This window comes from Mastomys coucha, unplaced genomic scaffold (genome assembly GCF_008632895.1).
Source record: "Mastomys coucha isolate ucsf_1 unplaced genomic scaffold, UCSF_Mcou_1 pScaffold11, whole genome shotgun sequence".
Classification (NCBI taxonomy): Eukaryota; Metazoa; Chordata; class Mammalia; order Rodentia; family Muridae; genus Mastomys; species Mastomys coucha.
The window spans coordinates 12,567,745-12,593,188 of NW_022196893.1; the positions used below are offsets into that span (position 1 = coordinate 12,567,745).

Here is a 25,444-nt window from a genome sequence, read left to right on the forward strand (position 1 = left end):
CACCTCCGTAGCAAGGACAAGCTGTGCTCTGTACTAGTGGCCTTGCAGGCCACCCTTTGGCCACTTATAGCCTGCCTGCTCACAGCCCTTCCTGTGGGACTGCCTGTGCCTCTTGCTTCTACCATCATGTGCCGCTCTGCATTCTGTGCCGTTTTTGGGTTCGGGCTGTCCAGGAAGGCAAGGGGTCATGCCAGGCTTCACAATGTGATCTAGACTGCAACCTTGATCCTCTGAGCCCAAGGAAGACCCAAGGTTATACAGGGAAGATTTGTCAACTTTTTAAAAAACTCTTTGAGACAGAGTCTTTTTTTGTTTTTTGTTTTTTTGAGACAGGTTTCTCTGTGTAGCCCTGGCTGTCCTGGAACTCACTCTGTAGACCAGGCTGGCCTCAAACTCAGAAATCCACCTGCCTCTGCCTCCCAAGTGCTAGGATTAAAAGCATGCGCCATGACTGCCCGGCGAGACAGAGTCTTAATATTTAGCAATGGATGAAACCAGCTTTGAATGTTTGTCCCTGCCTCTGCTTTCCTGAATACTGGGGTTACAGATCTGTGTTACCACACCCAACAGTTTCCTCAACTTTCAAAGAAGACTGGGTGTCCAATCTCACAAGGGTGTTTTTTAATTTCCTGAAGTGTACTCAGTCTACAGTGAGTGCTCATCAGACAGTTTCACTATAGAGCCCTGGCTGGCCTGGAATTCTTTTTTTCCCCTGTGACAGTGGGTTTTGTTTTGTTTTGGTTTTTGGTTTTTGGTTTTGTTTGTTTTGTAGCCATGACTGTCCTAGAATTTGCTTTGCAGGCTAGACTCAAACCTGAATGGATCTGTCTCAGAGTGCCTAGTTATAAGTGTATCCACCATGCCTTGCTTGCCAGTTAGCTTTAAGCTGCAGGATAGTATGGCCTGGGAGCAAAGGTCCTGGATCTATGAATTCCCCCAAGACAGGAGTCATTTGTGCCAGGTATATAGGAGGAAGTCAAACTAACAAATAATGGGATGAAAAAGGAAGAGTTAGGGGCTAGAGAGACCACTCACCGGTTAAGAGCACTGACTGTTCTTCCAGAGGTCCTGAGTTCAAATCCCAGCAACCACATGGTGGCTCACAACTATCTGTAATGGGATATGATACCCCTTCTTCTGGTGTGTCTAAAGAGAGTGAGTTTGAGGCCAGCCTGGTCTACAGAGTGAGTGCCAGGATAGCTAGGGCTACACAGAGAAACCCTGTCTGGAAAAACAAACCAAACCAAAAATCACAAGCCTGCCCTTGGGCTATAGGGCACATGCATGAGCTTGCATTGGGACATTCCTTAAACCCAGGAAATTAAAGTGAGTAAGCAAGACTTCAGTAAACCTAAGGAGTTGAGTTAACCTAACTTAAAATTCCTTCTAGTCTCTTCTGATCTCCATTTGGCTCCCATTAGGAAGCATTACCCAAGTGAGCCCCCACCCCATGCAGATCCTAGGGATACCAGGCTGGTTACTGAAGAGTCTGTAGTCTGATTTTCTTTTTGTTGTTTTTGTTTGTTTGTTTTCGAGACAGGGTTTCTCTGTGTAGCCCTGGCTGTCCTGGCACTCACTCTGTAGACCAGGCTGGCCTCGAACTCAGAAATCCACCTGCCTCTGCTTCCCAAGTGCTGGGATCAGCCTGATTTTTACATCGCAATCTGTAGGCACTTACTATTCTGCATTTTTCCCTTTTTATTTTGTTTCATATCTGCAATTCCATGTAACAATGAAACTGGATGTTCAGAGTGTCTGATAGCCGTGCAGTGGGTGGTGGCCCTGAGGGAGCATGGGTCTGTTTCTAGCTTTGGCCTGCACGATGCCAAGTTGACATAGCACCAGCTTCTGCACTCTCTGCTTGCTCCTGGGGCAGGTACAGGTGCCAAGGACCTGGGGGGCAGGCAGGCGCGGGCCTCTCCAGTGAAGACCTTTGAGCCTGCTGCCAAAGCATCTAATCAAGCAGGGGAGCCTGCGCAGCCTTCTGGGAAAACACACAAGCCTAAGAAAAGGGTAGCCTGAGCAACTGGACCTGATTCATGAGCAGGTTTGCATTGGCCCCTCTGACACTGCTTTTGGGCTGGAAGTTAAATATACCCTGCTGGCCAAGGGGAGAACAGAAGACCATCAAAGTTCTTAACCAAGTTCTTACTTAGAAGGGCCTCCAGGCAGAGGTCACAGCTTGCCTCCGAACAGATGTATCTGTTGTCACATAAAACACCCTGTTAGTGAACTAGGACAAATAAAGTCAGAGGGAAAATGAAGGGTAAAGTACAAGGATGGAGTCGGCACACTGATTAAAAAACTAACAGACCGAGCTGGAGAGATGGCTCAGCCATTAAAGGCTAGGCTCCCAACCAAAAAACTAACAGACCTGGACCATCTACAGAGGGCTTTGGACCTCTAAGTCCAGAAATCCTGAACATGTAGGCAACCCAAACCCCTGCCCATAACCCCTCCACATGTCTCTAGGTACATACTCAGCCACACTTCCTTTCCACTGCTGCTGTCCCCTAACCACGGGTGACACTGGCAGCTGAACCCCTTGAGTGCAAGGAGAGAGAGTCAGTGCACACTGAGCATCGCTAAGTCTTCAAAGTCTAGTCTGGTGCCACGTACATGGGGCATTACTCTCTCTCCTGTGTGGTCAGGATGCCTGGGGCCAGGTAACTTGTAAAGAATGGAAGCATAACTTGTCCCACAGTTCTGAAGCCTCCAAGCTGAAGAAGTATGGCCTGGTTTGGTATTGTAGCCGCCAGGCGGCCACAGGTTCCTGGGTTCCTGGAAGGAAAGCTGGGGATGGATGGGAAGGACGGCGAGAGAAATAATGAGCCAAGACACAGTTCCGTAATCAAGGCTCAGTGTTTAATTCTAGGGTCTGAATTTAAAAGGATGGAAACCCATTCCCTACTATGCCAGGATCTCATTGCTTTTGTGTCAGGAAAATAAGCTCAACTGTTCAGCAGATAGTGGCTTCTTGCAGGAAGCTGCAGATGTGGTAGGACAATGGACTTTACCTGGGTCGGAAGGCTCCACCCTAGGTGGGCTAGCCGACTGTGGCAAAGCAAGGTCTGCTATCATCTGGTGAGTATCCATGGCAAAGGCAGCAGTACAAGCTTGCTGATGCAAACCTATCGTCCTCTCTCTTTGTTTTTTCTTTTTTTTTTTTAAAGATCTATTTATTTTATGTATGCGAGTACACTTGCTTTCTTCAGCCCCACCAGAAGAAGACACTGGATCCCAATGGGGATGGTCCTGAACTACTTTGTGGCTACTGGGAATGGAACTTAGGACCTCAGGAAGAGCAGGCAATGTTTTTAACTTACTGAGCCATCTCTCCAGCCCCCACCTTTGTTTTTTAAGATAGGGTCTCTCAATGGGCAGTGGTGGCACACACCTTTGATCCCGACACTTTGGAAGCAGAGGCAGGCAGATCTCTGTGAGTTAAGCCAGTTTTGTATGAGTTAACACACTGGCCCAGCCTGAGTCAGCCTTGGTTTGCAATCACAGTTCAGCTCAGGCCTGAACTCCAGCTCCCACCTCATTCCCGCCCCAGGTACAGGGCAAGGTAGGACTGGCCAGGGCTCCTGCTGGCACAGAGAACAGAAGGGAAGGTTGCCTTTGTGCTCACCAGATAGCCTCTGCTGAGTGAAACATACAGTTTTCAAAAAAATGACTGAAATTTTACTAGAACATATTTGCAAAGAGAAACACTGCAAGGCTAAATAAAAACACTAAATTTATTATGAGAAGAATGAGGAAGAAGGGTCAGGGGAAAGAAATGCTGTCAGGGGCTGGCTAATCTTGACTACATCTGGAATCAAATGCAAGCTGACAGACGCCCCGTGAGAGCCTTTACTGACTGGATCATTTGAAGTGGGAAGACTCACCCTAAATCTGGGCCACACCTTCTGGGTGCTTTTGCCTGCTTAGCCTTGCTTGTGCTGGCAAGTTCATCTACTCTGTTGCTGAGGTATCCCTTCAATAGTATTAGAACCTACATCTTCTGGATTCCAGTGTAGACTGAAGAGCAGCAGATCTGTAGGAATCCTCCAGGATTCCAGGACCAGACTGAAACTATTGAGACATCCAGTCTCTCAGGACGGAACACCAGATCCTTGGCTTTTTGGTCATGAGACAGCCACTGATTGCTAAGCTACCCAGATCCCAGCCTGTAAGCCACTCAAATAAGTCCCATGTATACACTGTTCTATCAGTTCTGTTTCTCCAGAGAACTCTAACACACTGCTCTGAAGAGGACCTAAGTTCAATTCCCAGCACCTACATGGGGCAGCTCACAGCTACCTGTAAATCCAGTGCCAGTGGATCCAACACACACTTCTGGCCTCTACTGCCACATCGCATATACATATAATGAAAATAAAAAGGCGGGCAGTGGTGGCGTATGCCTTTAATCCCGGCACGTGGGAGGCAGAGGCAGGCAGATTTCTGAGTTTGAGGCCAGCCTGGTCTACAGAGTGAGTTTCAGGACAGCCAGGGCTATACAGAGAAACTCTGTCTCCAAAAACAAAACAAAACAAAACAAAAAACAAACAAACAAAAAGAAAATAAACAATTTTTTTTGTTTTTGTTTTTCGAGACAGAGTTTCTCTGTGTAGTCCTGGCTGTCCTGGAACTCATTCTGTAGACCAGGCTGGCCTCAAACTCAGAAATCTGCCTGCCTCTGCCTCCCAAGTGCTGGAATTAAAGGCATGAGTCACCACTGCCCAGCAAGAAACTAATTTTAAAGTATAGCTTTTCTAAGGTTTTGATTTTGATACATGTACTAATTTTCTATACATATATTAAAAGCAGGGTAGACCAGAGGGCTCAGCAGGTTAAGGCATGTACAGCTAACCAGACAACCTCAGTTTGATCCCCGGAGACAACCAACTCCCACGAGTTGCCTTCTGACCTCCACATGTGCACCATGGCATGTGAGTGCCCCACACACATAAACACACAAATAAATGTACAAAAGCTATAACTAGAAGTAGCCAGGCATAGTCATGCACACCTAAAATCTCATCACTCGGGAAGCCAAGAAGGAGGATCAAAGTTCAAGACTATGGCTGGTGATCTGGCTTGGGGTAAAGGCACTTGCTGACAAGCTTTACACAAGGGACTCAACAAGGTGGAAAGAGAGCCAACTTGCAAACTGTCCTCTGACTTGCACACATGCACCATGGAGTGTGCACCTACACATGCACACACACACAAAATAAACACATGAAAATAATAATCATATACATTTTATCTTCGTATGTATGAGTGTTTGCCTGCATGTGTGTATGTGCACTGTGTGTGTTCCTGGTGCCTGCAGGGACCAGGAGACAGAGTTGGATCACCTAGAAGTGTAGTTAGTTAGGGTGGTTGTGAGCTACCATGTAGGCACTGGGAGCCAAACCTGGGTCTTCTGCAAGAACAAGAAGTACTCTTAACTGCAGAACCAACTCTCTAGACACAATTAAAATATATGCATATATGTATTTGTGTGTATGTATAGATATGTGTGTGTACATACACACACACATATCCATAACTATCATAGTCTTTAAAAACAACAACAAGGGTCATTGGGGAAGGAGAGGATAATGGAATGGACGCATATGCTCAAAGTATATTATATATGTGTGTATACAACAATGAAGGGATTAATTGAGGGCTTAGAGCGCTTGCCCAACATGCGCATGGCCCTTAGCTCCACTTCTTGCACTGGTGGCGGGGTGGGAGGGGAGAGAGGAATCCTGGCCCCGCCCGGTCCTACAGACTTCACCCCAGCCACTTGAGAGGCCAAGACAGAAAGAACACAAGTTCAGTGCCTGCCTAGCTCCAGAGTGAGTTCTGTAGCTGTGGGTTATGTAATATATATGAAATTTTATTAATCTGTGAAGGATCACTCAGGAGGAAAATATGGTAGTTAAAGAATACACTAAAGATCTCTGTGTAAGATGTGGTTTGGGAAAACAGCCATGGATCTCTGTGAGATCAGACACAGGACAGAAAACCAAGAGTTTGTCCCCCACCCCAGGGTGTCTGAGCTGCAGCAGCAAGCCTGATGAAGGTTACTGTGTTCAGTTTTGAAGCTGAGCCCCAGAATCAGTTTCTGGCTTGTTCTAGATTCTTCAGCTTGACATCTCTGCCAAAGTCTGATCTCTCTCGGAAGAATGAGGACATGCAAATGTGTGACTTCACCCATACACAGTCAATGTCCTGGGGATCACAGTGCACCTGTAGGGGAAAAAGGAAGGGCCTATGACAGGTGCTCAACTGCCACTTAAACCTCAGTGATGGGCAAAGCAAGGTTTGTTATTCCTGAATGAAGTCAGCAGGGCTGTCCCTTTCAGTAGTGCCCACCTTGACAACCGTCCCAGGGACCTATTCTCTCTCCTTCCCTTTCTGAGAGACCAGAGCCTTGGAGAGCAGGCTTCAAGTCGGACAGGTAGTATGAAGCCCTAGCTATGCATCCCACATGTACACATACATGCCTTGTAAGGCTCGTTTGCATGGCACATATACATTCAAATATGCCCAACACCTTGGGACTCACAAGCTCCCATATGAACCAAATGCCTGGTGCCATTACAGCATCTTTTGTGCTCGGCTGCCAGGGATGCTGGTCTAGTCTGTCATCCTTCTTTCCTCCGGCTACCTCTAATTCCAGCCCAGGTAGATTTGCATGGTGTGCCCTGCTCTCCACAGAACCTGGCCCTCCAGGCTCTCCCCTCCCACCTCCCCACCTCCCCCGCCGCCCCTCAGCTCCCTTTATGTGCCTGTGCTCACTTGCTGTGGGCGTGGAGTTCTGCTCACCGTTCTCATCTGGCAGCCCTGGTTATGGCTCCCAGACTGGGGGAGAACTTCCCTTTGCAAAGTTAGATAACAGGCCGGGTTCTCTGTCAGAGGATTGGTGCTGTGGCTCCACGTGCTGCTGCTGGCACAAGGCCAGGTCCGCCCTGCCAAGCAGCAAGAAGGGAAGGCCTGGCTGCTGCCGTAGCTGGCAGGTGGCCGAGCTGGGGGTGGACAGGCGGGCTGGAGCTGGGGCTGCCCATTGGCTGCCTCAGGCTCACACCCCGCCTGCCTCCCTAGCCTGTGGCTCCCCAGCAGCCCCTGCCTCTCCAGCTGCTTCTAAACTCCGGAGCAAGCACCTCCTGCTGGGCCATGTCGAGCTGCAACCAGATTGGAGTGGCCCCTGCCATGGACATGCCTGAGGTCCTCAAGTCCCTGCTGGAGCATTCTTTGCCTTGGTCAGAGAAGAAGGCAGGTAGGAACACAAGTGGTCTATACTGGCAGGGTGAAAGCAGGCACAGGGATAGTGGCAAGATGGGCAGGAAGGGCTGCAATGCAGAGAAGGACCCACGATGTATGTGGGTGCCACACCAACTACGGGGCTGCCCCTGTGCCTGCTGGCTTTGGGTGCCATGGCCAGCGTGCAGCCACTGACAGGTGCTGTGCTCACGTGGGGCGAGGATGGACTACAGTGCCTGAAGGAGTCCAACTGAAAGCTGATTGCTTCTTGCGCTCCCCCCCTCTGCACGTGGGGGTGAGCAGAGGCGTGGCAGAGCCCATGGGTTTGGGCAGCAGCTGTGTGGAGAAGAGGCTTTCTGCTTACCACTTGCTCGCTGCTGGAGGGCTGAACTCATGGATGGGATAGAATCTGGTTATGTAACAGGACCACAAGCCCCACGTTCCTAGGATACCACAGGCAACCCCGGGGCTAGGAACAAGCAGAAGAGCAGAGTGAGTGGCAGAGGGTGTGGAGGGGGTGGCTTGGGCAGCCAATACAGGTACCTTACAAGTCTTTCCTGGAAAAGTTAAGAGCTTTGGGGAGTTGGGGAACTAATTTAGGGTACTCTCTCCTGATATTTATGTCACCAAATCCCTCAGGCTCAACCAGTTCTTACTACCTTTATCAAAAAATTTCCTGCTGTACTGGGGATCAAATCCAGGCCTTTTGAATGCTAAGCACAGGCTTTGCTATAGTGCTGTGCCACCAGTCCCGCCGTATTGCTTTTAGAGAGGACCACCATGTGCTGCCAGGGGTGACAGGAGGTCAGTGTGTTCTTTTGGGACCTTTTTCAGGCATCTACCTCATTCTGTGCTGGCATCTGATATATCTCATCACCATGGTGTCCTCCCCCCACACGCCCTCCCCACCCGACTTCTTCCTGCAGGGCTCTCCAAACTTAAGAGCCAAAAGGACAGCCCCTGCATTCCTTTCACCCTCTGGAGCCAGGAATGGGCTTAATTTTGTTAGCTCTGGGAAGGCAGGGCAGCAGGCTTTGATCCTGGGGAACAGTGTCTGAGGTAGTGGGTTTCCCCAATGCTCATGCTCACGGCAGGGTCCTCCAAAGACTTTTATGGATCTTTGGACCCAGTCCCTTTAGATCACAGCCTGGGGCTTCTACTACTGAGGCATTTACATGTTCTCCTGGTGTTCCTGTGTCTAATAGCACAAAGGGAGACAGCAGGAGAAGCCCATGTCTACATCCCTGGGAAAGACCCCTGACAGATAGATGAGCCTCAGCTACGGTCCATACCCACAAACAGGCCACAGAGAGCTTTCTGCCATCTCTGGGAGGAAGAGTCTCCAAAATGTAAAGTAGACCCCCTTCCAGTCCTGCAGGTACTAGGGAAGATGATGTAGCATCCTCATGACCCCACCCCACTGTCCCAAGATGCCTGCTGCACTGCAGACAGACAGGGTCAGCTCCAGATGCAAAGGGGTTAACTTGGAGCAATGCTCTCTGCATGAGACTAACAATGCTTTGAAATGTGGTAACAACTGTTGCTCCTACATGGTGTGCAGAGCCCTGTGAAAGCTAAAATTCCCCATCCCTCATAAGAAGGCAGCCAGGGCCCAGCACTTAGGGGACTTGCCCAAGGTTTCAGGCAGCGCTTTGCCAATATTGGGTAATCCTCTGCCTGAGGATTAGTTAGCCCAGTATAGCTGGGTCTTAGGCCTGAGTCTTGGACAGCCGGTCACTCCATGTGGCACTTCATTGAAAATCAGAACAAGCCACCCCACAGGACTGACAGCAGCTGTGGCTAACTTGGAAAAAAATTGGGGGGAAAGTGATGGAGGAGCCAACTATGTCACAAAGCCTCAACTCACATTACTACTCCTTACCTACAGTCACTACTCCACAAAGCTCCCAGACCTTCCAAAGCACTTAAATGTCTGCCTGAGCAAGTGCACGCCCACCACACTGAGCCAGAAGACTCAGCAGTCCTCTGTCAAGTACTTTACAAGTTCCTGTTGTGCTTTTTTCTGCCCATTTCCCACCACTCCGCCCTTCATCTCCATGCAGGAGGTGGGTTTCTCCTAAAAGACTCTGCAAAATCCCTACTTTCCCTTTTCGTCCCCTAGCCCAGATACTCTGCAGCACAGCCAAGTCACATGCTGGGTGTAGCTAAGTTCCAGCAGGAAAGAATTTCAGAAGCGAGCAATACAGAGTGTGAGAAATTCCAGGTGTGCCCTCAAGAATGCTCTCCTACCACTGTGTGGTGTTTTCTAGTTCAAAGATACTTCCTAGGATCCACGTGGAGCTCCTCTGGCAGCTCCAAGGCCTGCTAAAGCCTATACAAATGTCTGCCTCTCTCCCCAAGTAGGTAGATTCCTGATCAGTACTGACCAGACCTGAGATTCCCTTAGTTTCCTGGTGGCCCTTACTCTGAACCACAATTCAACCAGCTTCCCTGCACCATTTTTCAATCTCTGACTCAGTTTCTCACCGCTGCCTCGGAGCCTATAAAACTCACGCTTCCTGTCTCTACTCTTGCACTTTCCCCAAAGATTTGCTTTCAGTGCTCACCCCATCTCCTGCTTTGTTCTTCTTCAGCTTCTTGAAAGATCTTGACTTCTACTACCCTCATCCACAGGGCCTTGACTATTACTCATATTACTACTCCCAAGATGCCTGCTGCACCTCATCTACCTTTCTGTCTTCTCCACTTATCCAGGCCTCCACTTACAGGAGCCTGACATGCTTTAAAGTCAAAGGTGGCAAGAAGGGGCACTACTGGACAAGGCCATAAGAAGCAAAGCCTTAAATCAGGGTCAGGACATGATCCCTGATTCTACTGCCCAATGAGCAGTCTAGCCTTTTTAAGGAGGATGAGGAATGCCTATGCTGCTGGCCCATTGCCAGGACTAAATGAGCTGTCCCACATGGAAGTGTTTTCAACCCTGACATCCCATGCGGCTCTCTCTCTCAAAGGCAGAGAACAGTGTGGCTTGGTTTCCGCTCTTTCTACCTCCTATAATCTGACCCTTGTTTCCTTCCTGCCTACATTGGCAACTTGACCCTCATTTCCTTATGTTCACCTCCTTTTAAAGAACTGGCTGTTATGAGATTGTGCACACACAGGGCTGTTTCCTTGGAAGTGCATGGTGAGACTCCTGGGGCATGATCCCATCAACCCTGCACCAAACCAAACAACTTTGCTATAGCACAATGGGCAGAATCTTAGGGTTATTTGCTGGGCCACAACAAAAGGGGAGAGGAGAAGGGGCTCACTCCAGTCCTCTTACTGAACTGAAGTAAACAGGTGAAGGTGGACTCCATGCGGCCTGGGGTGACCCAAACTTGGTCTTATGAGGCCTGTATGAGGACTCACACAGCCTGGGAAACCAGAGAAAGCATGGTGCTTGCTCAGGAGGGAGGAAATGACCCACGGCCTTCTACAAGCTGGATATATTGCATAATTTACTCCTCATTTTAGCCTGCTAAGTGGTGTATCTTCCCCATTCTTTTAGTGAAAAATGAACTCAGAGAGCTTGGCCACCTCAGGGCAAAGAGGTGGAATGGCCCCTTTCCTTAGGCCAGGACCTTGTTCTCTGTCACACCCTATCCCCCCCAATTAGAAACATGAAAAATTCATCTACATATAGGGCTAGACACTGATGGCAGTGCCAAGAAGCACCCCTTCCATGTGGCTTTGCATCTGTCCAGACCCCAAGTAAGGCTCCTAAAGGAATGCCCTGAGCCTCTCAGCCATTCTCAGGAGCATGTGTCAACCATTCCTACATCACTGTGTGCAGCACCATTGCAAGGGACTCTGGTTTTCCCATTCTCCAATGAGAACACTGACGATCCAGAATGGGAGGGCCACATACTTATCAATGAGGTCACCCAGCTCCTGCTTCCAGTCTCATGCCTATCCATGGTCTCCGAAACCCTGTGGTATTTCTTGGTTATCTAATTATTTGTTTATATCTTAGTGAGCATTTGCTATGCTTGTGGTTCAGGCGTGGATGAGACAAACACTGTCCTTGCTTAACTAGAACTGGCAACCCAGTGAGGAAAGATAGCAATTATGTGTCAACTAGCTTAAGCTTAAACCTAGAAAGTGAGGCAGAGTTAACTATGTGAAGAACTTGCGGGGTATAGGGAGAGTATCTCAAAGGCCCTTCCCTTTGTCTGCAGAACAAAAGGCCATGGGTGCTACAGCAGGTGATCCCTAGAGAAGAGCGTGAATGTAGTGTGATTGGAAAGATCCCAGGGCCCTATAGCCTGCACCTATTGCTGTATCACTGACAGAACATCAGTTAGGAAAACCAAGCTGTCAGGTGGTGTCAACATTGCCTGGGCTGGTTGTGGTGGGGAAGGTTGTTCTCCATAGTCACGGTACTGTTGGGACAGGCTCTTGAGAGTACTAAAGGGAGAGGCAAGAATTTAAAAGAGGCCCCACCCACCACTTCTACCCTAGAACACATTCAGACCTAAGTACAAAGCACAGAGCCACAGCTTCCCAGCCACAGGTATGTGGACTACAAAAGAGAGTTGCTGGCAAGGATGCTGCTGTGGCCTTGCCAGAGAATGGCTAGTGCTTGTTCTTCCAGATTCCATGGTAAATCAAATATATGACTGCTAGTTCATATTAATAACATTCTAAATATATAAGACTTGGCTCTAAAAAGTTTTAACCTTACCAACACCACACAGAGAAAGCAAGCCAACATATATTTATTGCTCTTCTGAACAAAGCATTGCACTTGTCAGCCTTTAGTATTGGGACACCAACTGCTGTTTTTCTAGAAGTTAGTAGAAGCCTTAACATCGGCCTGCTTTTGCACATGCCAAGTTCCTGTACCATTTGTCCATCCGTCCAGATGCTAAGTGGCCAAGATCACTGTGGGGTCCAGGCTAATGGAAGTCACTTGCTCAGCATCCACTTCATTCAATAGACTTTCTAACTTGAGTTGGTCAGCAGGTTTCTGGCTGAAAAGAACAGAACCTAAAACCTTTCCTGTTCTGGTGAATAATATTTCTCACTCCATTCTGGCTTTGGTTTAGCCTCTATAGCCTATCCTTATCATCACACACAAAACAACTCCTGAACCAACACATCCTGAATGGAAGAAGAGGCTGGGTGGATGCCCACCCATCCATCTCACATCACACGGAGGTGGGCCCCTGCCAGTGCTTAGCACAGGCAATCTCCACAGGCCCCATTCAAGAGGATTGTCCATCTGCTTCCCAGAGGAAAATGACTGATGTTTAGAAGCCATTTGCATGATGCTATAAGCAGGTCACTGGCTGAGAGTAAGGTCTCCTCAGGTCTCCTCTCAAGGCCAGAGTTGCAGCTGCTCCAGACATCTTGAGGCAAGCATTATACTGAAAACTATTATTGGCCTGGCATGGCAATACCTGTAATCCCAGCACTTGAGAGGCAGAGGTAGGTGGATCTTTGTGAGTCTGAGGATAGCCTGGTCTACAAATAGTGAATCCCAGGCCAGTGCAGAGCTACACAGTGAGATCCTGTCTCAAACCCACCCTCACTAAAATAGAAACTCAGTATAATTGACTAGCAAGATGGCTGAATGGGACAAAGCCTTTGCCACTATGCTTGGCAATCTAATTTAATTCCTTGGTACCATGGTAAAAGGAGAACCGACTTCCAAAGTTATACTCTAGCCTCCAAATATTTTTTTGTTTTGTTTTGTTTTGTTTTTCGAGACAGGGTTTCTCTGTATAGCCCTGGCTGTCCTGGAACTCACTCTGTAGACCACCTTGAATTCACAAATCCACTTGCCTCTGCCTCCCAAGTACTGGGATTAAAGGCATGCACACCACCGCCCAGCTGGCCCCCAAGTATCTACTATGACATGTGTATATACACATATTCGAGCACTAAATAAGTGATTAATTAATTAAAAACTATTATTAGAGACTAGGGATGTACCTCAGTTAGTAGACTGCTTGCCTAGCATGTACAGAGCCTGGGTTTCATCTCCTGAATTCTACAAATTGGTGCTGGCAGAAGGACATAAATTCAAAGCCATCCTCATCTACATAGAAAGTCTAAAGCTAACCTGGGATCCATGAGACCCTATCTCAATAAACAAAAAACTCAAACATTTTATTGATACAAAATAGTGTGCTGCCACATCATACTTTTCTTTCTTTAAAGTCAAGGTCTTACTATATAGCCCTGGCTGTCCTGGAACTCACTATGTAGACCAGACTGGCCTAGAACTCATAGAGATCTACCTGCCTCTGCCTCCCAAGTGCTGGGTTTTCAAGTGTGCACCACCACACCTAGCTGTCACATACTTTTAATGTTTAACCAGGTACTAACCTGTTCCTGTGAGAGAGTCTATTTCTTTATAGGGCTTTCACACTCTGGCAATTAGCAAACTATTTCTCACAGCACTTACTCCTCTACTCTGAGAAGAGGCAAGGTCACAGCTATCACCATAGCAATGACAGCAGACAGCAGCAGAAAAGGCAGCTGGAGTTCTTGAGGTCAGTCTGAGAAAGAAGAGAGATTAATGTCCCCGCCTTCAGGATGGTGTTGGTTGCTGCAATCCCCCCGCCCCCCAGCTTGCAAAGAAGCACTAGAGGAAGGGGGCATGCCTGCAGTGCTTCTTCAGGGCACCGAATATTCACCTTTGGTTATCCAGGGGAAACTGAAGTGTCGGTAGAGAAGAGACGCAAAGCTAGATCCATTTTTGAAGCCTAGGCCTGTTCCCTTCCTGCATCCTAGTCACTTGCTTAGGTGAGCTGCTCCATGGTTGGTGATCCATCATCCATCTGTGGGTAGCTAGAGCTCAAAAGAGAGAGGGTAAGATAAGGGAAAAGAGGGGGAAGGAGATGGAGAATGAGAGCAGGAGTGGGAATCTGCACGTCTTCCTGTGTGTCATCTTCCTGAGAGATAGACAGGATGCCACCCCACCCTTACCTTATCATCCTCCTCTGCCACCCTAGGAACTGTTCCCCTTCTCAACAGTGTAAGACCTAGCCATGAAAATGTACATTTCAGTCTAGTCTAGCCAGTTCCTCTAGAATCAAACCACTTGGAGATTTCTACTTCTTTTAAAAAATATTATGTTACATTTGTGTGTGTATGTGCTCATGGAGGTCTAAAGACAATTTCTGATTTAGTCCCTCCTGCCATCATATGGTACCCAGAGACTGAACTCTGGTTGTCACACTTAGCAACACTCACCTTTACCCCATGAGCCATCTTGCTCACCCAGACTTTCTTTTCTAGAGTTTCATATGTTGTTTGATTTTCTTGGAGTTGCTCTTTTAAATTTATTTCTAAAAACCTCTGGTCAGTTTCTCCTAAAGATATCCAAGATACACACAAAATTCTTCCTAATAGTTCTGCAACACTGGATTTTCTATGCAGTTTCCTTTTTCCACACTGAATTTATATCCATCGATTTTGATTAAGTTAGGAAAGATATTTGCATGGGAACACTGTAGGCTAAATCCTGCCTTCTCCCCATTTGACAAAAAGAACAGACTGGAGAAATGGAACAATGAATGGGCTGGAGGCATCAGGTTCAGAAAACAATCCACATCACAGAAACTTGTATTTTGGATTCACAGTTCATCATTCTATTCCCAACGTCCTTTAGTCTCTTCCTTTAGGCCTACTCAGCTCAGTTTCCTTTTCCTCGGGTCCTAACACAATTCTGATTCTATGCACTTCTAGCAGTCTGTTGTGGTGTTCTGTACCTACCACATGAACCACAGGCTGCCTTTCCGCCAGACTCAGCTCCTCCTTCGGAGGCAGGGAGCCATGGGAGGGACAGAGTATAAACAAGCCAAGTCCCTGCCCCTCTGGGAGCTTAATCCCAGAGCGTCTAGTATTGTCTGGGCTTGAAGCCGAGTATGACTTGTACTGCAAAGAGGTACAAGGTCCTGCGAGCCATCTTGAAGGTTTGTACACCCCTTCGCGGCTCACAGGTTTCCTAAGGAACCCAGGAAGTATGCTTTGTTTTGCTTTTTAATTTTAAGAAAGGGAGATTCGAGGCTCCCGGAATTGCGGAGACTCTAGTTCAATGTTGAATTTTAAGACTAAGGAAATGGGCTCCAGTGGAGTCACTGGATAATTCCCAAGGTCACAAGCGAGTAGCTAGTACTACGGAAGTCTGTCCCGACCCAGGTTCGTGGATAGGTCTCAAGAATGCGCTCTCCGTACGAGTGTTTATTTTGCAACCACGCCTGCTCCCAATCCCTAAATCAGTGGGCAACCTGACACCCGCTTGAGCGGCGGAGCTTGGAACCCGCCTGCTCTCCGCTAACCTCGCGCGGAGCGTGGGAGGAGCGCTGGCTGGGCACCGACGTCCCAGTCCCCTTACCCCGGGCAGAGTCCGCCAAACAGAACAAGCCAGCCCCGGCCAAGCCTAGGCCAGAGCCAGCCCCGCCCCTCTTCGCCCCGCCCCGCCCCTCCGCGCCGCAGCCGCACGTGCAGAGCCTCGTGCAATCGCGCCGGCCCCGCCCCCCTCGTCCCATTGGCTGCCGTGAGCCTTTCCCTCACTGCCCCGCCCCGCGAGGTCCGACTCTGCTGCCGCTCCACGTGACCCCTGGGGGTGGGCCACAGCGCCCAGCTCCGCCTTCCTCTGAGCTGGCTTCTCGGAGGGAAGGAGGAAAAGGAGGCTGCGATGGACTGGGAGGAAACCTGTAGTCACGAAAGTGGGTGGCGAAGGGGACGCGACGGACCAAAAAGAACGGAGGTGCTCTACAGAAGGCCGCGACGCTCCCAGGCAGGCGGAGCGGTACTGCTCACCTGGCCCAGCACGTGTCGACAGCGTTTGGTTCCCACAGCCAATCCCAGCTCGAAGAGCTGTGCCCGCCCTCACGCGGAGCGCACCAATCGGAAGCCACGCTCTGGGACCGCTGGCCGGGCCTTATGAATAATGAATGAGACGGAACCAGTCCGCGGGAGGGGTGCGGATGGCGAGAGGCGGGGGTGCAGTGGCGCGTCTGCGCAGTGCTGCCCGTGTCAGCAGCTGCGGCGGGTCGAGCCGCTCCGGCCCAGCTCGGGGTGCGGGCGGGGGAGGCGAGGCGCACGAGTGGGGCGCAGGGCACGATGTCCGACGCGGGCGGCGGGAAGAAGCCGCCTGTGGAGCCTCAGGCGGGGCCGGGCCCGGGGCGTGCTGCTGGAGAACGGGGCCTGTCGGGCTCGTTCCCCCTGGTCCTGAAGAAGCTGATGGAGAACCCCCCGCGCGAGACGCGCCTCGGTGAGGGGGGGGCGGCTCGCGCGTGTCTGGGGGCGGGGTTTCTGTAAAGGCGGGGCCTTGTGGGGGCGGGGCGGGCCCGGTCAGAGGTCAGGGTGAAGCGGTCCAGTGGAGGGGTGCTTATGCGGGCCCCGAGATGACTAGGGGCCTGCTGGACTAGGCCTCTAGCCCAGAGAGAAAGTCGGGGGACGATCCGGAAAGGACAGGTCAACAGAACTTTGCAAGGAAGCAGCCGCTTAGAGGGGGCTCCAGCGGGGCTGCCTGCATCCAAATCCTTAGGATGCTGCTTGCCTTAAAATGCGGGTTCCTGGGCCTCACCTAGTCTGCGGATCTTGAGACAGAGCTTGTATTTTAAGAAACACTCCTCTGCACCCTCGTGGGTGCAGAGTTCACCACCAAAGTTTGAGAGGCCCTGATCACTATAGCAGATGGCCTTTGAATGTCTTTGGCCCGTCCTGGAGAAGGAGGATTCTTCCTCTCCACGAGTGGACATTGAGCAGGTCCCACTGTGGTGCTTTACTGGAAACGCATCCCTGGGACACTGCTGATGTGCAGGTGAAGGAGGCAGTTTGAAACGAGGGTCGGTAGTGTCTCCCAGTTGTTTTTAAATCAAAGCCTGGTTTTAAAAAAAAAAAAATTAAGGGGATGAAGAATGGGGCAGGTAGGACTGGGATGAGGGTTAGAATGTGGCAACTGAGGTCCTCCTCCTGGTTAATTGTTGGGAATCACAATAGCAGGACCGGGCTTCATCGAATTGCCCAGGCCACAAGGGTCCCTGGGGCCTTGTGTGGAAAGCAGGCTTGGCCTGGGCGTTTGGCCTGGAAAAGCAGCAGGACTGCCACCTATTGTGGGGTTTTAGGTCCTTGAGGTGTGCTTTCATCGTGAGATCTTCAGATTTCCAAGAGCTCAGCTTAATTAGGGTATCTGGGAAGGAATTGGCTTTTGGTGGGTTGCCTATACTGGGGAACTCATTTCCCTTCCTAAAATGCCATTTTTCTTTCCTTGGATGTGTTCCGGGGCTGCTCTGCCCGTGGTTGTCACTGTTGCCTTAGAAATAGCTTCTGCTCATCAGGTGAGGCTAGGTTCTCTCCTCCTGCCTCAGGACCTCATGTGCACAAACCAGACCTGAGTGTAAGACAAACTGCAAGGGCTGGTGCTCACATCTGGCAGCTCTTGCTTAAGCTTACCAGAGAGTAGCTTACAGGGGTTTTTGCCTTACATTTGCACATACTCGAAAAGCATCTTGACATAGTCTTTTCTTGTTTGGGTTAGTATTTCCACTTTGTAGGTAAGGAAAGTTGAGACTCTTAAGGGGCATAGATGGTTTCTCAAGGTCACATGGGTGGGCCTTCTGGCTCTTGGTTTGGTGTTCTTTCTGTTGTATGAAAGTGACAACCACTGGTGTCAGTCCCTGTGATTTAAGCCCTGGACACATCAGTCATTTACCTTTTGAAATTAATTTAAAACTTGACCTTACGAACACTGAATTAAAATAGCTTGACTGACTGTAGTGATGCTTGCTTGCAATCCCAGCACTGGAGAGGTAGAGGCAGGGGGATCACTAGTTCAAGGTCATCCTCTGGTGCACATCGTTTGAAGTTACCTTGGATTTCACGACCCTATCTCAGAAAATCTGAAAAAAAAAAATGTCTTAATTGCTTTGGTCTGGCAAAATGAGGAACTTCCTGTTGCTTGTCTATCTGTCAGGCTGCTTTTTATCTCCTCCCTTCTCTTACCTCTTTTGATCCCAAGTGACCCCACCCGACTGATCCATTGTTTCTGAACAGAATGTGGACTCTGAGATGGCAGGGAGGCCCCCTGCCCACCCAGCCCACGGGTTTGGAGTTTTGTTGCCTCCCAGTTGTTTTTAAATCAAAGCCTGGTTTAAAAAAATTAAATTAAAAAGGCAGCCATAAGAATTCATGTTAAATCACATTACAAGCTATGAGCAAGTTCTGCTTGTGAGAACCTCTACCTCACGGGGTCTGGTCATTGTTCTTGGACTAATAGGCTGCCTTTGGCTGTCTGGTCTTGGGACCCAAGCATGACTGCTTTTTCTCCAACATAATAATATTTGATGTCTCTCTTTTTTTACTTCTAAATCCAAAGTTCAAAGTTGTCTCCTTCAATTTTGAAAACCCATTATGAATGTGTCATGATTTATCTCCCACTTTTGATGAGCTTCCTTCCCACTCTGATTTCCTTCTTGTCCTGTCACATTTCTCTGTATTTTTTTTTTTAATTGCCCTCTCTTGGATATCCATGTGCATAACCTTTTGACTAAGACATGGGGGATTTGATCTTCACTAATTGATTAGCTTTGCTCTGAATAAAAACAGTCTTTCTTCTTCAGCTCCTCCCTTTTCCATCCTCCCAGGAAACCTACCTGCCATCTTTTCTGCTTATTCAGGGATAAAGCCTTCTAAACGGGTTGCTCTGAAAAGAGCTCCAGATCCTCTCACTGCAGTCACCTGAATGCTTTCTGTAAGTCCAGCATTCTCCAGGCATTACACAGATTCCACAGCCACTGCTTAGCCTCCTTGTTGCCCCCTGAAGTCTGGAACTGAATCCAACACAGTCCCTGCCCTCAGTGAGCTCATAGCAATAAAGAATGTGTACTGTGTACCATGTACTTGGTAATAATCATTTTCACATGCTGTCTCTATTCTTCACAAAATAGGTGACTCAGGTTAAGTAACATGGATCTGGTCACATGTCCCACAGCTAGTGGGTAGCAGCCCTGGGTTGCTATGGAGAAACCCAAGTGCAGGGAAAAGGACAGGGGAACCTAGAAGTTATTGGCTTGAGGATCTCAGCCCTTTCCACACTAAGATATCAGCAAAGGTCAGAAGCACCACTTCCTTCCTCATAGCCTCTCCATGATGCCTGCCCTCAGCCTATCTTGTATTAACTCTGGGACCACCTCATGCCTCAGAATATGCAGCTGGCATTTCACGAAGGTCAGATACAGAAGAGAATGTAGTACCACTCCCTGAGGAGACCAGCCTGCCTGGTTTAAGCACCAGGGTACAATAAGAAGACAGGATGTGCTCTTGAAACGTATATATGGGGTACGGATGGGTCTTCTCCAAGGCTCACTGTCCCCATCATGGGATGAGTTGTTCTCTTGTGTGGTGTCTCATCATAGATTTTGTTTACAGATAAAGAAAAGGGGAAGGAAAAGCTGGAGGAAGACGAGTCAGCAGCAGCCAGTACCATGGCTGTCTCTGCCTCCCTCATGCCACCCATCTGGGACAAGACCATCCCCTACGATGGCGAGTCCTTCCACCTAGAGTACATGGACCTGGATGAGTTCCTGCTGGAGAACGGCATCCCTGCCAGCCCCACCCACCTGGCCCAGAACCTTCTGCTGCCTGTGGCAGAGCTTGAAGGGAAGGAGTCTGCCAGCTCTTCCACGGCATCTCCACCATCTTCCTCTACTGCCATCTTTCAGCCCTCGGAAACCGTGTCCAGCACAGGTTGGTGACAGGCCTCTGGGGAGGCCCACCTGTTTCATCTAAGGAGCCCACTTCCCATTGAGTTCTGCTGTCCACACTCCTGTGTTCCCCTTTTCTGAAACAGGTCTGGGTGGGCAGCAGATTAGAGGAGCCCTCTGTTCCCCCCTCTTGAATACTGTCCGTAAGACTGGGTATGAAACAGTCACCCTGGCAGCAGCCTTCCTCTGTTGGGGCACTGCTCAGGATGCCAGGATGAGCTCCAGGCTGCAGCTCTGCCAGAGAAATCCCACTATGCATTTGATGCTGTATTTCGGCCACAGATTCTTGGGAGGTTTAGGCAACACTACTAAACAAGCACTGTTACTGTCATTCTGGCTGTACCTGCTAACATTTACTTAGGACTTATTCTATGTCCGACTTTAACAAAAAGTCATCAAAACATTCTTCCAAGATTAGATGAGGAAACTGAGGCACAGAGAAGTAAGACACTTGCCCAAGTCACCCTGCTGAAAGTTACTGAAGTAGCATTTGAACCCAAGATGCTTGTGTGCATAGGCAGGCACTGCTCAGACACTAGCACAGGTGATCCTCCTACTGCTTTAAAACAAAACAAAACAAAAACAAGACATCCTTCAGGATCTAAAAGACTGTTTTGGCTTGGGGGTCATTTTTGTTTTTTTGTTTGTTTGTTTGTGGTTTTGGTTTATTTGCTTTCCTATCTGAACATAAACTCATTGGGGAAGGTTTGTGTCCCTGTTCAGACGCCATGCAGTTTCTGTAGCCTTAGAGACAGGATGGCGGATGTCTTCTGGGGCCCACACCACAGAGCTATCATGCTGTGTTTCTGTTGAACTTCTCAGAAGGGAAAGTTTTCAAATAAAACATAAAAAGTAAGAAGCTGGAGTGTATATCACTGGTAGAGCATTTTACTGTGTATCTGAAATGTCCTTTTAGATTTTTTTTTTTTTTTTTTTGAGACAGGGTTTCTCTGTGTAGCCCTGGCTGTCCTGGAATTTACTCTGTAGACCAGGCTGTCCTCAAACTCAGAAATCCGCCTGACTCTGCCTCCCAAGTGCTGGGATTAAAGGCGTGTGCCACCACCACCCGGCCCAGATTATTTTTTTAAAGATTTATTTATTTATTATATGTAAGTACACTGTAGCTGTCTTCAGACACCCCAGAAGAAGGTGTCAGATCTCATTGTGGATGGTTGTGAGCTATCATGTGGTTGCTGGGATTTGAACTCACGACCTTCAGAAGAGCAGTCAGCACTCTTAACCTCTGAGCCATCTCTCCAGCCCCAGATTTTTTTTTTAATATGCAAGTACACTGTAGCTATCTTCAGATACATATCAGATTCCATTATAGATGGTTGCGAGCCACCATGTGGTTACTGGGATTTGAACTTAGGACCTTTGAAAGAGCAGTCAGTGCTCTTAACCACCGAGCCATCTCTCCAGCCCAGATTTATTATTTTTAATTATGGGGGACTAATACATGGATGCTGGGAACTGAACTCAGGTTCAAAAGCAGCACATGGTTTTAGCCACTGTATCTCTGCAGCCCCAATACATCTGTAATCCTTATTACATAGAAGGCTGAGGCAGGAGGATCACAAGTTTAAAGCTAGTCTAAATAACATAGTGAGACCCTACCTCAAAAATTAAAATATAAAAAAGGCTGGAGATGTAATTTAGTGGCAGTGGGCTTGCTTAGCATGCACAAAACCTTGAATTCTAGACTGGAAAGATGGCTCAGCACTTAAGAGTGTTGGTTGCTCTTCCAGAGGACCCAGGTTTGGATTTCCAGCACATACATGGTGGCTCACAACTATCTGTAACTGTCCAGTTCCAGTGCATCTAACACCCACTTCTGGCCTCTTTGGGTAACAGGTGTGCATGTGATAGACAGACATGCATAGATACAAAATAAATATTTTTTAAAAAGCCTTGCTTGGGTTTCTTTCTCAGTACTGCAAAATAAATTTTAATTAAATAAAAATTAAAGACAAAGGAAATGGTTGGGAGAGATCACAGTCATAAAGATCACTTATTGTTCCTACAGAGGACCTGAGATGGTCCCCAACACCCACACTGTATCCCACAACCATTTATGACGCCAGTTCCAGAGGACTCAACAGTCATGCACATGGTGTACACACATGCATGGAAGTAGAACACTCATACACATAAAGTAAATAAACCTAAAGGACAAACAGAGAGACGGCTGAGTAGTAAATTAGTAAGTCATTTGGACAGTTCAGACTCTTATCACCATGGGGTCAGACACTGCCGCTGTCAGCCAGCCAGTCTGCAGAAATAAGGCAGGTTCAGTGAGAGACCCTATCTCAAAAAATAAGGAAGAGTGGACTAGCAAGATGGCTCAGCAGAAATAAGAATTTTCCATGATGTCTAATGGAGTGGTGGGACTCAAACTTGGGTCCACTGTATGTATAATCAGGACAACTGAGCTCCAGGACCCATACAGGAGAGAAACAGCTCTTGTAAGTTGTCCTCTGGCCTTCGGATATGCTATATGATAGGTGTGTAGATGCACACACCTAGAAATAAAAGGAAGTAAAAGGTTTAAAAAGGTGGAGTGATTGAGAAAGACCCAGCATTAAACTCTGATCTTGAGCTAGCAAGATGGCTCAGCAGGTAAGATCACTGACTGCTCTACTGAAGGTCCTGAGTTCAAATCCCAGCAACCACATGGTGGTTCACAATCACCCATAATGAGATCTGATGCCTTTTTCTGGTGCTGTCTGAAGACAGCTACAGTATACTTAATTATAATAATAAATAAATTCAAAACAAAACAAAACTTTGGCCTTGACATGTATGTACACTCATGTGTACACCTTAAACAATGTTTAGCTGGGCAGTGGTGACCTACGTCTTTAATCCTAGCACTTGGAATTAAAAACCAGCCAAACAAACAAGCAAACAAACAAACAAAAAACAACAACAAAACAATGTTTAAATACTAAACAAGTGGAATTGACAATGAATTACAGAGATCTGCCTGCCTCTGCCTCCTGAGAACTGGTAATAAAGGCATGTGGCACCATACCCACCCTAAGGAAAGATTTTTTTTTTTTTTGGTTTGATTTTTTTGAGACAGGGTTTCTCTGTGTAGCCCTGGCTGTCCTGGAACTCACTCTGCAGACCAGGCTGGCCTCAAACTCAGAAATCCGCCGGCCTCTGCCTCCCAAGTGCTGGGATTAAAGGCGTGCGCCACCACCGCCCGGCAATAGCTGAGCTTCTTAACAATAGAATTGTCTTCTGTTTTGTTTTTAAATACTACAATTGAGTTCCCAGTACTCAGGAAGCAGAGAGAGAAGATTGTCCCAACTTGAGAATAGCCTGGTTTATAAAATGAGTTCTAGGCCAGCCTGAACTACATAGATTGAATTCCAGGATAGCTGTCAGAGAGCCTGGGTCAGCAAGGGTCAGGGTCACCAAGATGGCTTATCAGTAGGGATGCTTGCCATCAAACCTGAAGACCTTGTGGGAGAGAACTGACTTGTACAAGTTGTCCTCTGACCTCCATTCTTGTACAGTGGTACATGTACACATAGGCATGTGCATGCTCGCGTACGCGTGCACAGGCACACACACACACAAATGTTCAAGTGTGAGCAGAGGATGCAGTGCAGTAGTCAAGTGTTTTCTTTGCATTTGGGGGTTCCAGGTTTAATTCCCAACACCATACACGTGCACACATAATAATAATAATTATAAATTCATTGCATCACTACCCTTACATTTATAACTTTATGTAGTTTTATAATATAAATATAAATTATGTGGGCATTTTATTGTCTTAATGGTAACAAAACATGCTGGGCAGTGGAGGCAACACACTTAATTCCAGCCCTTGGGAGGCCAAAGCAGGCAGATTTCTGTGAGTTTGAGGCTATCCTGGTCTGCAGAGTGAGTTCTAAGACATACAGTGCTACACAATAGTGAGAACTTGTCTCAAAAACTAAAATAGTTTCACAGAACATACTTAATAGAAAGCTGGGTGTAGTGCTCACTTCGGCAACACATATACTAAAATTGGAACAATACAGAGAAGATTAGCATGGCCCGTGCAAGGATGACACGCAAATTCATGAAACGTTCCATATTTAAAAGGAAGAAAGAAAGCTGGGTATGTTGACTTATACCTCTGATTCTAGTACTAAAGAAACTAAGACAGGAGGATTGCCATGAATTCAGTCCAGCCTTAGCTACACAGAAAGGTAGATACGAAACTAAAACCCTTTATTTTTTTTTCCATTTACTTTGTAGTAAAGGCATCAGTAGTGCGTGTGTTTTGTGTCTGACTTCCTTTATACAGTGTTTTGTGAATGCCATCTTGTCACTGTAGGGGAGGTTTGCCAGTTCCCATTGGTGGCTAATACCATGCGAGCACACTGCACACCACTGTATAACCATTCTGCAGTTGAACAGTGGAGCTCGCTATGTGGTATAGTTGAAGTTCTTTTGTTTTGTTTTGTTTTGTTTCAAGACAGGGTTTCTCTGTGTAGCCCTAGCTGTCCTGGAACTCACTCTATAGACCAGGCTGGCCTCGAACTCAGAGGCCAGCCTGCCTCCCAAGTACTAGTACTAGCCTGGCCTTAGTTGAAGTTCTTAACAATGCTACTAGGAACATTTGTGTGCCTGTGTCCTGGCCAGTACTTTTGTGTATTTCTCTTAGGTGTTTACTTAGGAGTAGACTGGATGAGTCAGTGCACATGAATGTATTTCCCTTTTCCCTCCTTCTCCTCCTCCTCCCTCCTCTTCTTCTTCCCTTCTTCTCTTCTTCCTCTTCTTTCTTCATCACAGGATCTTTGTATGTAGCCCTGGCTGTCCTGGAACTTACTGTGTAGACCAGGCTGGCCTCAGACTCACAGAGATCCACCTACCTCTGTATTCCAAGTGCTGGGATTAAAGGTGTACACCCCCATGCCCAACATTATTTATGTGTATGAGTGTTTTTGCCTGTGTGTATTGTATCGTGTATAAAGTGCCCACAGAGACCAGAGAAGGGTGTTGGATCCCTTGGAACTTGAGTTATAGGCAGCTGTGAGCTGCTATGTGGGTGACAGAAACTGTAACCAGGTCCTGTGCGAGAGTAGTGAGTGTTGGTTTTTTTGTTTTTTGTTTTTTGTTTTTTTATATGAGTACACTACAGTTGTCTTCAGACACACCAGAAGAGGGCATCGGATCCCTTTACAGATGGTTGTGAACCACCATGTGGTTGCTGGGAATTGAACTCAGGACCTCTAGAAGAGCAGTCAGTGCTCTTAACTGCTAAGCCATCTCTCCAGCCCATGAGTATTCTTAACCACTAAGCTCCAGGACTCACAAACATGTAAACCACATATACATAATTGGGGGTGGGGGGGTGCGAGACAGAATCTTCTGTAGCTTATATCACTACACCCAACCTGATCTGGTAAAAACCTAAATTTGGTCATGCCACACTTATGCCATGAACAGGGCAGATAATTTGGTGTGGTGTG

The 25,444-nt window shown here is 47.9% G+C and overlaps 1 protein-coding gene and 1 non-coding gene across 3 annotated transcripts in view; both read left to right on the forward strand.

Moving 5' to 3' along the window:
- Nucleotides 1–6,794: 6,794 nt before the first annotated feature.
- The window catches only part of Tef (TEF transcription factor, PAR bZIP family member), a 25,402-nt gene continuing 6,752 nt past the window's right edge, over nucleotides 6,795–25,444 (forward strand). The window contains exons 1-2 of one of the 2 annotated variants that reach the window (XM_031350229.1): nucleotides 6,795–7,261; nucleotides 19,636–19,953. In XM_031350229.1, coding sequence (XP_031206089.1) covers nucleotides 7,159–7,261; nucleotides 19,636–19,953 — 421 coding nt within the window. In that variant the 5' untranslated portion in view covers nucleotides 6,795–7,158. Of the gene's footprint in view, nucleotides 7,262–15,743; nucleotides 16,478–19,635; nucleotides 19,954–25,444 lie in introns of those variants that run through there. The other variant, XM_031350221.1, reaches the window with a different exon arrangement.
- On the forward strand, nucleotides 23,964–24,068 carry LOC116083089. The gene has a single exon (XR_004115575.1). It is a non-coding gene; the product is annotated as a U6 spliceosomal RNA (small nuclear RNA).